At 43.0% G+C, this 13,884-nt stretch overlaps 1 protein-coding gene across 2 annotated transcripts in view; it reads right to left on the bottom strand.

The window, feature by feature from the left end:
* CMIP (c-Maf inducing protein) overlaps positions 1-9,189 on the bottom strand; it is a 265,212-nt gene extending 256,023 nt beyond the window's left edge. For both annotated transcript variants that reach the window (XM_074288223.1, XM_074288224.1), the window contains exon 1: positions 8,890-9,189. In XM_074288223.1, coding sequence (XP_074144324.1) covers positions 8,890-9,189 — 300 coding nt within the window. The remainder of the gene's footprint in view (positions 1-8,889) is intronic.
* Positions 9,190-13,884: the final 4,695 nt, after the last annotated feature.

Raw genomic sequence — 13,884 nt, 5'->3', positions numbered from 1 at the left:
CTTACCCTACTTATTTTATTAAGACTTATTTTACCTTTTTACCCAGAAGGCAAAACTAGGATCAAGGAGGTGGAAATTTCCTTGAGTAGATTTTTAATTCAAAGCAAGAAAGATTATTCTAATGATTCATTATTCAAAAACAGAATGAACAGCCTTAAAGATAGTGAAGTTCTAGTCTCTGGAATTCCTTGAGGAAAAGCTGGATGACCACTTGCCAAAGGTAAAGGTTATAGGAGAAAGAAAACATCAAAAGTCCTTTCTAAATCTAAATTCTAGCCCAACCTCTCATTTTCTAGGAGGAAAATGAAGTCTAGAAAATTCAGATAACAGTGAAACAAAATTATGTCTACATCACATCACGACTCTCCCACCTTAAGCCTATGATTTTAGACAATAGCATCCCAAACCAGTTTGTCCAGGCAAGCTGGCTAGTTCAGGCACTTCTAGGCACATCTGTGAAGGAGCACAGATGCAACACAGAATGGACACTAATGTCAGCTTCTTGAAACAGACCTTTCATTGGCCTAATAGGCATGCCAAGCTGTGACTAAGTGTTCCAACAGCATAGAAAGAGACAAAACATAGTACAGTGTAATGAAAAAGTTCAGTGTAGTGGACAGAGTCCTGGGACTTTAAACCTAAGCACCCAGGTTCCAATTCCATCTGACACACTTAACAGCTGTCTGACTCTGGCTAACTCATTATCTATAGATCTTAGTTTCTGCATCTGTAAAATGAGGGAACTGGACTCAAACGTCAGTCTCCTTCCCAGCTACTGTGATCCTGCTCCTATGTGTTTCAAGAGTTCACAAAATGAAAAAGAAGAAAGAAAGCACCAACTGAAAGAAGAACATGAAAATAGAGTGGGAAGAGAGTAAGGAGCAAGGACAGAGGGAGGAGATGTGATTACTAAACCTGAGTACAGATCTCAAAGTTATGTTTTGTGCCACAAACACGCAGAGCTACTGGTTCTACAAGGCTCCCAAAGGTAACCTGGGGATCCCAATTCCTATCTACCTTTATAAACTGCCTATGGTACACACCTGGGGGAAGGAAAAGGGGAGGGATCATTCAAAGACATGTGCCAAATCTTATTGTGACCTCATTTCCAGAAGGACAGCACCATGACAGTGTTTTGTGGGGGTGTTTCTGAATAGCAGAATCATATTTTGTTGTCACAGAAACAAAAATTCAATTACAAGAACACACGGGGAGGGAAAGATTTTTATACTTACTTTGCTAATATAGCACCTTATATGCACTTACAATGCACAAACTCATGTTTTATTGGAAATAAATTGGAGATGGCTATCCCAGCCTTAAGAAGGCATGCACATGCACATGTTACTGTATTTATACCCATAACCATCTTATCTCAGTTCACTCAATGAAAATACATAGGCTCAGGATCTCAAACATCCACATTAAACTTCAAAAAAATAAAATAAAATAAAATAAAGATAATGGTCAGTATGTTATGCAGAAAGAGCAGAAAACTGAAAAGTGGACTCCTCCACAGAGTGGCATTTGAATTGGGTTTTAAAGGATGGGTTGGGTAGGTAAAGGATTCATTAGGGAAATGGCTGTGGTAACATGATGGTGCAGTGGAGAGAGCACTGAGTCTGCAGTCAGGAAAACCTGAGGCCAAATCTGGTCTCAGACACTTAACAGCTGTGTGACTCTGAGGCAAGTCACTTAACCTTTATCTCAATTTCCTCAACTGTAAAACAGGGATAATAATAGCACCTACCTCTCAAGATTGTTGTGAGAATCAAATAAAATAATCTTTGTGAAGTACTTAGCATAGTGTCTGACACACAGTAGGTATTTGACATTTCAATTAGAAGGTAGTGGCAAAAAAAAATAAATAGATAGATAGATAGATAGATAGATAAATGAAAATTAAAAGAACAGCTTTTCTCAGTTTCCCCTTACCTCAGCAAGTTTCTAATGATTCTGGCTTCCACTTTAGAAAGAGCTAGAAGTTTGGTGGCTAGGAAAAAACTAAGACAGAACCAATAAATAATTGCCATTAATAGTAAATCTGGCTTTACCTAGTGCCTTCATTTCAATGCAACCTGTATGAAAACCAGACAGACAATCAGTGACCCTAGGCTATGTGGTCTGTGGGACCTGAGGGCCAGTCCTATCTCAATTAATGCTAAAGATGAAGGATAAAATCTGCCTCTTTTCAAGAAATATTCCAACCTTCCTTTAAAAATCACCAATTACTTTCTTAATATAAGTAATTGTTCTGTTGATAATCCTAATTTTCTTTAAATGTATGTTTCATCAGCTATTTATCTTGTCAGTCCTTCTGTGACCATGATAGTTCTCCTTTAGTTTCACCAATGCTGAGCTACAAAAAAAGGTAGAAATTAGACCAGTTAGGGTATCTTCCTGGTTAAGGTGTAGTAGACCCCTTGACAGCCAACCTGAGAACTTTTCTCCAAGAACCTCCTTTTGAGATATGACACTGTAGCTTCAACAAAACGCTATAACTGAAAACAAGAAGCTTCCATGAACACCTACACCCACTGCCCAATTCATTCTCAGGCAAAGGTTTACTATCCTGAAAACAGTTTCTAGAGTTGCAGTTTCTCCTTCCCTGGAGTTGGAGAGTAAGGCCTAAAGAACTCATTTTACTATTTTATCCAAAAACACCAGAGATGAACTCTGAAACTCAACCAAGATTAATGTATAGTATCAAACCTCACAGATTTATTCCATGGCCCATCTCTGAAGAATTGTCCATATATCCAAAGCTAGGTTGGAAAAAAGCTAGGTAAGAAAAAATAAACAAATATTTATTAAGCATTGATTCTATATATGCCAGGCATATAAATAATAGATAATTGGTGTTAAGTTCAAGGATACAAAGATTAAAATGAGAAAAAAATTGCTGTCAAGGATTTTACATTCTATCTACAGATTATATATACACCTACACATATATATGTATACAAATATTATGGATAGACATTTGTAGATGTACATATATATGATCATAGAAAGAATACAAAATAGTTGTCATTTTTCAATCCTGTCCAACTATGTCATTTGGACTTTTCTTGGTAAAGATACTAGAGTTCTTTGCTGTTTTCTTCTCCAATTCATTTTACAAATGAGGAAACTGAGAAAAATAGAGTGAAATGACTTGTCAGAGTTAGGATTTTAACTTAGCAAAAAGAATCATCTTGACTCCAGGGTTAGCTTACTCCCCACTGTTACTCCTAGCTTTCTGAGTCCGAGTTTTTGTTGCTGAGTCAAAGAAGAGATTGCCTAATTGACTAAAAGGACAAACTGGCCAAAAAATCGTCAGCATCACAAAACCATAAAATTTAAGTATTGGAAAGAACCTCAGAGACCATCTACTTGATGGTCCACACTTGAATAAAAACCCTCTCTATAACATACCTAAGAAGCTGTCAGTAGGTTTTTTGCCTAACGACTTCCAAAGATGGGGAATTCACCACTTTGGGACACCTCTAATTCTTGGGAAGATTTTCCCTTACATCAATCAAGCTTAAATATTGCAACTCTGCCCTTTGCTCTACTTTTTTCCTCTGGAATAGAATAAGTCCTCTTTCTCTTCTATAAATCCCTACAAATATTTAAAGACAGCGCTCCTGCTCTTCCATTTTCTCCAAGCTAACATCCCCAGTTCCCTCAATTAATATTCAATTGGATATCCTTTAGATTCTTTCCAGAATTTCACTGTTACCTGCTCAATTACAGAATGTAGCATTGTAATAATATCTTTCACCTGGACTATCAGGACTTTGACCTGTGTCTTAATGAGCATGTCAGTCCTTTCCAGGAAAATAGCAGCAAATAAACAGTCTCTTGTCAAATACAATTTGATAATTATCAATAAAACATATATCATTCTTCCTTTACAGAGAATTACAGAGAATTTACAGAGACTTCCCTCCCAAACAAGTTCTCTGATGAGAATTTTAAAGATACCAAAATATGTAATAAATACTAACTGAATAAATGAACAAATAAGTCTTCTGATGATAATTGGCACTAAAAGAAAAAAAAAATGAAAATCCAGCTTTTGTTTGCTGACTTTCATTAAATACAACAAGTTTACTCAATTCAAGACAGGGGAAGGGTTGGAACTTGGGAAGAAACCTAGACCAAAGGCTGTGAGGAATAGTAGAGCATATACTAAGGAAAACACAGAAATCAAATAAATCAAGGAAAGAAAGTAAGCAAAATGATGACTGTGAATGCACAAGCCACCGATTTTCATTCTAAGTTTTTTAAAAGGCTATCCCTTGCACCTTCACCCCATATAATCATACATCCTTAAAAATCTTGTTCTTTATTTAAAAAAAAAAAAACTAGTTTAGAAAAGAATTAGTATGAAGGTGACTTCTGTTTTTCTCCCTTTCAGTTTCATAAAAGCATTCACCCTGCCTGAGGAAATGGATAGGTAAATGTGCAAACAAATATTCATTACTGTGACTGAGAATAAGGACTTCTCCTTACCCTCTATTCCTATTTGGCTTATGAATAAAGGATAATACATTTGGTAATCTAACAAAGGACTTAACAAGAAATTTAGGCCTAAAGTAAAAAAAACAAACAAAACAATCCATACACACTCCCATGATGCTGTGGGAACTGTTTCTACAGCCCCCAAAAAATAACAAATAAAAAATTAAAAAAAGATATAGATAAGTCCTTTCCAGGATGGTAAGACAAAGACACTGAACTAGCCAAACTCCACTTGTAAGTAAAGGATAATGAATATGTTCTATTTTTTATCAGCACAGATACCACAACTTTCATCTTTGATATATCAGAGTTAATTTAATCCATACCTTACAACAAAAAACTGAATAAGTTATTGAGAAAAATATGGGAAGGTGTATATTAACTGATGCAAAGCAAAATAAGTGGAACCAAGAGAACAATGAAGAATGAGTAAATAACATAAATAAAAAGCTTACGAAAAAGATGACAGACTTTAGGTAACAAAAAAAAAAAAAAGAAGACCCTTGAAAACATATAATTAACTATATGTTCCTCTTTAAAGTAGAAAGGTGTGGATCTAATAGGACAGTGTATATACACCTCAGACATGGTAACTATATCAGGTGCTATTGTTTAATTGTTCCTTGTCACAAGGAAAAGTTCAATAGGGAGAATAGCTGAAATGATAAAAACAAAAAGCATCAATAATTTTTTTTTAAATTCAATGGCCAAGGACATTGAAAGAGATGTACAACATGACTAAATCCACAACTTCCCTTGCTCTCCTATGTTTGTTCTTAAGTATGCTTTAGTCACACATATAGCTACTACATATCAGTGTTTCATATTTGTAAAAATATTTGGTTTTCATTACCTTTACAGCCTTTGTCTATTAGAAGTCTGCATCATGGCAAACTAGGCATTCCATCTTAAATTAAGTCAATACATGAAGTCAATAGCTCAGCCTTAGAAAGAAAGACCAGAGTTATAGAACCCAAATCCCAACTGCACAGCCTAACAAGAACTCAAAGGTTGCTCTGTACAAAGTACAGAGAGTAATAAATTCATCTGGTTCACTTTCTTTTTACCAAGATGACTCTTAAACAGCGTCCACATATGCCCAGCTGGCCCCATCACATAAGCCTGAAATATTTGGTCTGTCCAGTCAGTTGCTACTCCCCAACACTGCCATGCCATGCATGTGTCAAATTGGCTTCCTGCACAGTGTTAAAGACAGAACCCTGAAAATTAAAATCACCAAAGGTTTCCTTCCTGGACTCATTTAGCTACAATTATAAAGACCTGGCTAATATATCCACAGAGTTAACAATTATCTTGTTAACTGAAGTTGAGTTAGTTGATAAGCCAAAGAATTCAGACAAAATGATTTTTCTTTTGGTTGGGGGGAGGAGAGTGGAGCAGAGGTTGGGTACAGTGAGTAAATACAACTGGCTATCCAAATTGAAACCTCGGCAAATTAACTTGATAACTGACAGATTTCTAATTGATTTTGTGCTGTGTAGATACTAAAGTACAAGATAATAAACGTTTGTAAAACTGAATTAAACTGAACTGTGCTAAAGTGAATTGAACTGAATATAGATGTAAGGGGAAAAAATAAATTTCATCTCAGGGTATTTCCCTGCACTAATCATCCTCTGAGACTTTATTTAACTTAGGGATATAACAGGTGACACCCAGAGGAAAAATTTTAAAAGCATTCATCTTTTTATAGGCGGATGAATTCATATTCCACATGTCTATTCCAAAGCAGGAAACTCACTGTAGCTCAGATTAAATTAAATTGTACTCTAATTCACCTTTGTTTTATTTGGACTACTATTCCATAATAGTGTAGTATTAGGTGACATTTTAGAATATAGGCTATATAACTCTATAACCAAAGTTAAAATCACAAAGGCTAAATAAACTGTCTAACAACTAAAGACCTCAATGGCCACTTCAAAGTCTATCTCGGCAATTTTCCCCCCACCGTCAAGTTGGATTGTCATGCCATTTTTGAGGGAAGGAGCCCTATCTCATAGGACCACCATTCTCCAGAGCATCCAAATCTTTCTAATGGCTTGGCTGATAGGAATGAACAATGAGAATACTTGGCAGAGAGGGCCCCATAGAAATGGGGTTTGGCGGAGTCCAGTAGAGAAAAGAGGATTAGGCCAGCTCATTTAGGATACTTCCTCATATTTCCATCTTCAAGATTTCTCAACTCTTCAGAAAATAGAATTGCCAAGACAGGGCTTTCTCAGTAGAGAATCCTCCCTTCCCAATCCTGGAAATCACAATTCTGCTCAAAAGAAAAAGATCTGCTGACCCTTCTCTAATACTTTAGATTTTCCTAGCCATAAAAACAAAATATGTATTTGGGGGTTTAATCCTTTTTCTTTCTTTCTTTTTTTAATGGATACCTCATGGCTCTTTTTGCCTCCTTCGTTTTATAATACACTTTTGTAACACTTCAAAATCAAAATCTTTGGCTTCTGAGTTGAATTTCTCAGGATTCTGGTTGTGCACTAGCCACATCAGTATCAGAATTTACCCTAATGCGTACCTTTGTGGGACTGAACTAGAATCTAGTGCTTGGAAAGAAGTCCTGGATTCCAGGACTAGTATCAATAGCTCTCAATTTGTTTTTTTTTCTTTCTGTTCTCCATTTGAAAAAGAGGATGCCATGGCTGCCCTTAGCCATGCAAGAACCTCGTTAAGAAACCTCAAGAGCATCTGAGGCAGTCACTGCAGAGGCAACTGGAACCTGAAACTCCAGCATTTCCAGCCTTCCTTGTGTGAAGGATACCAACACTTCCATTTGTGCACAGGTGAAAACCAGCCTTATGGTGGACTACATGAAGAGTAGAGACCATGCATGGCCTGCAAGCAGCAACCACATATCTCTAGAACCAAAAAAGCTCCAAAAGGTATTTGGGGAATGAAGACATATAGCCAAAGTGTTCCCAGAAATTCCAAAAGACTATGAATTATCAAAAAAAAAAAAAAAAGTCTCCACATGTCTTTATCTCTAATATAATAGCTAGTGAAGCAAAATGCCTCTGTTGAACATAACATCCACCTTCTAGCTATACAGCAAGGCAATCAAAAAACCCAAAAAGCTGGATGCTGACACACATGACACAGACCACACTGTGGACAGGTACACAGAATTCCATGTCCCTTTATTTAGGCTTGGGTCCTATCTGCCTTTCTTCTCCTTCTCCTCCCCCCCCCCATCACTATTGATAAACAGGTTCAAAGTCAACAAGGGAGGGCAGTCTATTTTCTCATTCCTATTGTCAGTCTTTTCCAAGGAGATGTGACTGCAACCATCAGATTAAGGCCTGGGCTCCTAGAGACAGTGTTTTTACTGTCCTTGGCCAAAGACACTTGTTTCAAAATACAGGTTCTCCTGTCTCTCTTCTCCCTGCCCCCCAGTGACCCCACAGCAGCGTCTGTCTCCCAGAGCCTTAGAGCCATTATTTACAGACTATTTCAGAAACAGAGCTTTGGTTCATCCTCTAGTCTCAAGAAGCTGCCTCAATTCTGACCACTGGAAAACACACACACACACACACACACACACACACACACACACACACACACACACACACACCCCACTCATTGACCATGAAAAATCCCATTTCTGGAAAACACCGGGGACAAATCAGCCCTGGGCCACCCTCTTGCCCTAAGAAATATGTCACCACCCAAAGGACCCCAACTTCCACACAACCAGGAGTGGTTGAGATTTTAAGCAAAGAACCACGGGGTCTAAGCTGTCTACCAACATTTCCATGGAGAATAAAAACATTTAACCGTACTGGCTTGCTAAGAATGATTTTTTTCCTAGCTCAGAGGAGACTGTTGGGGGAAAGGGCAACGGTTCAATGAGAGCCCAAAGCATCCCCGGGGTGCAACCCCCTCTTCTGGGCTATGTGCCTCTAGGCTGGGGCTGGGACAGAAAGCCCGGCTGACCTGCCCTGCCCTGCCCTGCCCAGTGCACCAAGCCCAAATGGCCAGGGAGGGTTCAATGTCATTCTGTTCAGGCACGTAGCCCCCCATCCAGGGGGCCAGCACCGCCGGGCGGTCGGACCTGACGGACGGGGACGGGAGGCCCGAGGCTGAGGGGCTGCACCCTAGTCCTCCTTCCCACTAAGATGACAACGGGGCGTTCGCCTCGCCTGCGAATCCCAAGCCAGGCCCAGAAAGACATGGATGCAGACCCCGGGGCCGCGCAGCGGCGGAGTGGGGGGAGCGGGGGGCGGGGGAAGGCGGGAGAGAGGAGGGAGGAAAAGGAAAGAGGGGGCTACGGGCTCGGAGGTAATAAACCGTCTACACCTCCCCCTCCACTACTTCCTCTAAGCCCCAGAGCCAGGATGAGGGGTTACTCACCGTCGCCGACGCCAGGCTGTTATCCGCCAGGGTCAAGTGGTGAGGCTCCCACCGCCTCAGAAATTTGGAGGTGAGGATCTTGCTGAGGAACGTCCGGGGGTGCCGAATGACACACACCTGAATGTCCCCTTCCTGGAGCAGTTTGTACCTCATCCCGTTGCAGAGCAGCAAGGCCCTCCGGCAGGGCACTGCTCCCAGTTTTCCGCCCTCCACCGAGGACATCTCGCCGCCCAGCAGTGGCTTGGTCTCCTCGATCTGGCGGGGATCGCCCGCCCCGCCGGAGCTGCTGGTCAGATCCATAGCTGGTCCTCCCGGTCCTCCTCCTCCTCCTCCTCACCGCCACCTCCCGGGGGAGGAGGAGGGAGGGACGGAGGGAGCCCCGAGGACCGTCCGTGTCACGGTAGCCCCCGCCCCCCCGCCCCCCACTCCCGGGTAGGTGGGCGGGGGGAGGGGGGAATCCGAAGAGTTCCTGGGGGAGGGGGCAGGAGCGGGAGCCGGAGCGGGAGGCGCGAGCCGAGCTGGTCGCGGGCGCCCGCGGAGCACGAGCGGCCGCGGTAGCGGCGGCGGCAGCCCTTCTCGGGTCCGCGCCGCTCCGTCCGCTGACTCTCGGCTCTCTCGCTCGCTCGCCTGCCTGACGGGATCCTGGGAGCCTTCCTCCCCGGCGACCCTAGCAGGCGAAAGGCATGTCCTCCGCGGCGGTGCCCGGCGCCGAGCCCGGCGGGCGGGGGAAGCAGACAGAGCCGCGCGCTGACAAAGGTGGACGAGAAGGAGAGGAGGGGGAGCGGAGCGAGCGAGCGAGGAAGCTGCTCCTCTCTTTGTGCCGCCCCACAGCCCGGGGTGGTGGGGGGGCTTTTCCCCCCCCTTTCCTCCCTCTCCCGGCTCCGCGCTCGCCTGTGCACAGCTTGTGTGCGCGAGTGTACAGTGCGGGTGTGTGTACAGTGGGAGCGTACAGTGAGTGTGTGTGTGTGTGTGTGTGTGTGTGTGAGTGTGTGTGTGCTGGAGAAGGAGGGGGGTGGGGGACAGGAGTTAGTACTGCTGCCGCCGCGGAAACCGAGGGGAGGGGGAGGAGGAGTAGAGGGAAGGAGGGGAGGGCGTTGGAAGAAGGGGGAGGGGGGACGAGCAGGAGTTGTGTTGAGAGATTGCAGAAGCAGCCCAGGGCTTCCCTGATTGGTCCCTCCAGAGTCATGTGCCAGCCCCTCTGACGTCAATGGCAGCGGGAGCTGAAGCAGGAGCGCGAGCAAGAGCCGGAGGCGGCAGGGGCAGCTGTGGCGGCAGCAGGGACGGCTGCAGCCGCAACAGCAGCCCCAGTCTTGGAATCAAGCGAGGCCAGGAGGAGGAAAGGCCGCCGCGAGCCCGGCCCGCCCGAGCCGCCGCAGCAGCGCGGACCGGGGAGGCTTAGGAGGCAGGGACGCGGGCCGCACTGGGCAGAGGATTGAGAGGAAAGGACGAGAGCCAGAGCAGGGCAGGGAAAGCTGGCCGCAGAGCCGCGGCTGAGCGGGGAAGTGCGAATCGCGCTCTGCGCCCTCCCGCCCCGGGCGCTCGGCGGAAGGGAGCCGGAGGGCGCGCTTCCCGACTGCGGCTCCTGCCTGCCTGCCGCGGGAGCAGGGGAAGGGGGCAGGCTGGGCTCGCGCCCCTGATCGAAAAGCCGCCGCCGCAGTGACGGGCTGAGGCCGGGCCGGCTAGCCCGAGGGGAGCGGGCTTTCGCAGGCAAGCCGGCACCCAGGCAGGGCCTGGCAGCGGCTGGGAGGGAGGACGTGGGAGTGGGGGGCGGAAAAAGGAGACCTGCAGTGTACGTGGGGAGTGGGCGGGCGCAGCCCGGAGCCCCGGGGTAAGGGGCAGGGAGTGGCCCCCACACAGGAAAATGCACCCATTGCGGGCTCCAGCCCCACACCCCCCGCTCTCTGGCCCTCCCTCCGTATTCGCCCTGCAGCCCCGGGCTCCATCCGTGGGAGTCACTCGCGAATCCTTTCCCACCGACGGACCGACAGATTCGCCTCCACGGTGTCGGGGAGCGGGTTAAAATCTCGTCCGGGGATTTCAGCCTCCTTTGGCTTATCTAATTCGGAAGTCCCCTCTTCCAGAAATGTCAGGCTGGAAGCTGGATCGATACCGGAGGAAATGGCAAAACAATACCTGGCAAAGGTGGAGACCTGAGATGTGGCCGCAATGGAGAAGAACAGGAAGGGAAAAGCGGAGCCAATTGTCTTAGCTGCGACAGCTAACTCGGATAATTAGGGTCATAAAAAGATTTTTCCTCCGACGTATCCAGCTAATTACTTCAACACCCCACCTTATTTTGCCTGTAAAGACGCAACCACGGCTCCCCCACATTTCTAATGTCTAGAACCTCACAAAAACACCCTAAGGGAGATACATGGATATTAGCCAGCTTTTTCTGTCCTTTCTGCAGTTTAAAGCCCAGGGTCATGTTAAAAAGCACTGCTATAGAGACATCAATTTGGGTCTTAGGGCTTTGGTTTAAATGATATATATATATAGTCCCTCTTGTCTCAAGTCATAAGATCTTAAATATAGATCTGCGAATTTTGTTGGTGTAAATATAGAATCCACAAACTTACTCTTCCTGATTCGGAGCCAAATTCTGTGAAATTCAAGTCAATAAGCATTTATTAAGTGCTTTCTGTGTGCTAAACACTGACAGTTCAAAGACATTGTGTTATATTTTGTCCTTGGTCTAGACTTGAATTTAAAAAAAAAAAGTTATACTCATATTTTATGTCTCCTCATTGAATTCTCCTTTGTGACAAAGAAAAAACAAGCAAAAGCACCCGATACAGTGACCACAGTGGTCATACGTATCTACATATATGATATTCTGTCCTATTACTCCCCCACCTCTGCTTTGTTGGAGAAGGTATGTTTTATTATTTGTTCTCTACTGTTTTTCAGTAACCTACTCAGTGTATCTTCATTTTAGTAATCTTTTAAATTTATAATGTAGTTCCTAGCCTCAATAATCTTATTTTCTCTTGAAGAATATAACATTTAAGGAAGGCTAAACCAAACCCATAACCAAAAAGACCCAGGGTATGAGCCATTCACCTACAGAATGGAAGTAGAATGAAGTGAAAATGGACCATTGTGTCAAATTCTAAATAAACTCACATATGAGGCCATCAGAGGAACAGATTGGGACTCAAGAATTCTCTAGAGAAGATAGGTAATTAGTTTGGAAAACAGAATGCTTGCCATTCCAAGTTGAAATTCAGAACACCACCACCCTGGGGAAAATAGCCAAGCAAAAGTCCAGAGTAGAAGTTCCCCATCTCAGAATCAAAATAAAAAGATGAACCTCAATAATTGTTTTCAAAGCCCTTAAGTCTTTTGAGGGATGTTGTTCATAAAGTATTCCTAAAGATTGTATAACTTGTTAGAGCTGGAAGATTACAGAATTCAAAACCAGCTTTGCCATTTATTACCTCTGTAACTTTGGTCAAGTCAATTAGCTTTCCTGGGTCACAATTTTCTCACCTACAAAATAAAGCATTTGGGCAAGATGACCTCTGAAGTCTCTTTCAACTGTAAATCAATTTTCTAAATTGACTATTATCTTTGAGGAGTTTCTGGGTCCTCTGTCCAGGGGGCTAAGAAGTCAGGTGTCCCAAGGTGATTCCATATACACAAATTTTTAGTGGGATTTGACTGCCCAAAGTTTCACAAGGAAAGATTTTGTACCTTGGAGTTCATTACAATAGGATTGAAGAACAGAAAAGCAGGAAGGATTAGAAATTTCACATGAGAACTTCAATCTCCATTTTTGGCACAGTCAGATTCACAAAACAAGGTAACCAGAGTTGTGTTTCAGCTTCTGAATTCTTTCCTGACAAATTTTTTTGGGAGCAACCAATCAAGAACAATTATTCCCATGACAGCAAACAATTTTGCTCTGAGCAAGTTGCTTAAATATTTTAGAAAGTATCTATGGAGTGCTTGGTGCAGAGGTTGTCACAAATAGAATTGAATTAGGAAGAAACAATTATTTATTAAGCACCTTCTATATACCATTTATGGTTGTTCAGTCAAGTCCAATTCTTTGTGATCTCATTTCGGGTCTTGGCAAAGATACTGGAGTGATTTGCCATTTTCTTCTATAGCTCATTTTACAAATGAGGAAATGAAGGCAAACAGGGTTAAGTGACTTGCCTAGAATCACACAGATAGTAAGTATCTGGACAGCATCAAACTCAAGAAAATCTATCTTCCAGACTTTAGACCCAGAACCCTGTTCATTATCTAGCTGCACTAATATGTACCAAGCATTTTTTTACATGCTTTACAAATATCTCATTTGATATTCACAACAACTTTGAGAGATAGGTACTATTATTATTCCTATTTTATACATGAGAAAATTGATAGAGATTAAATTACTTATGTAGGGTCATAGCTATTAACTATCTAAAGATGGATTTAAACTCAGGTTTTCCTGACCATTAGCCTAGTTTTTTGTCCTTTGCACCATCTAGCTGAATTTAATAGATAGTCTCCTTTTGTGCCAACAGCTATAAAGGAAATAGACTCATGAAGTACAGAGCTGGGTGGGAGTTTTGAACATGTGGTAGAGTTAAAAGGAACTCCCAAGCACATAAGTTTTTAGTTACTTTGAGCACAACAAATATACAAGACAAAAGCTAGGAAAGTCCTTAAAATGTTATACTCTTCACCCCTCACACTGTGTCTATTAAGTAGGAGCTGATTGATAAATTCTTATTAAATTGAATTATCCATAGGATGTCAGAGGGACTCAATATAGAATTTCAGAAGGGAAAGGTACCTAAAAAGAGAACATAGAATCCTTGAGCTAGGAAAAATCTAAAGATAGAGACTATCAGATCTAAAAAGGAGCTCATGAAATAGACCATAAAATGTGTTATACTTGCAAAGGATCTTGAAGAACAGTTAATTCAATTTCCTCATTTAATAAAGAAATTTGGGCCCCCGTGAGGGTTAATGTCTTGCCCTAGGTCACCAGCT

This window comes from Sminthopsis crassicaudata, chromosome 2 (genome assembly GCF_048593235.1).
Source record: "Sminthopsis crassicaudata isolate SCR6 chromosome 2, ASM4859323v1, whole genome shotgun sequence".
Lineage (NCBI taxonomy): Eukaryota > Metazoa > Chordata > Mammalia > Dasyuromorphia > Dasyuridae > Sminthopsis > Sminthopsis crassicaudata.
Note: the sequence above shows the minus strand (reverse complement) of the source record. Positions and strands in the feature narration are given on the sequence as shown.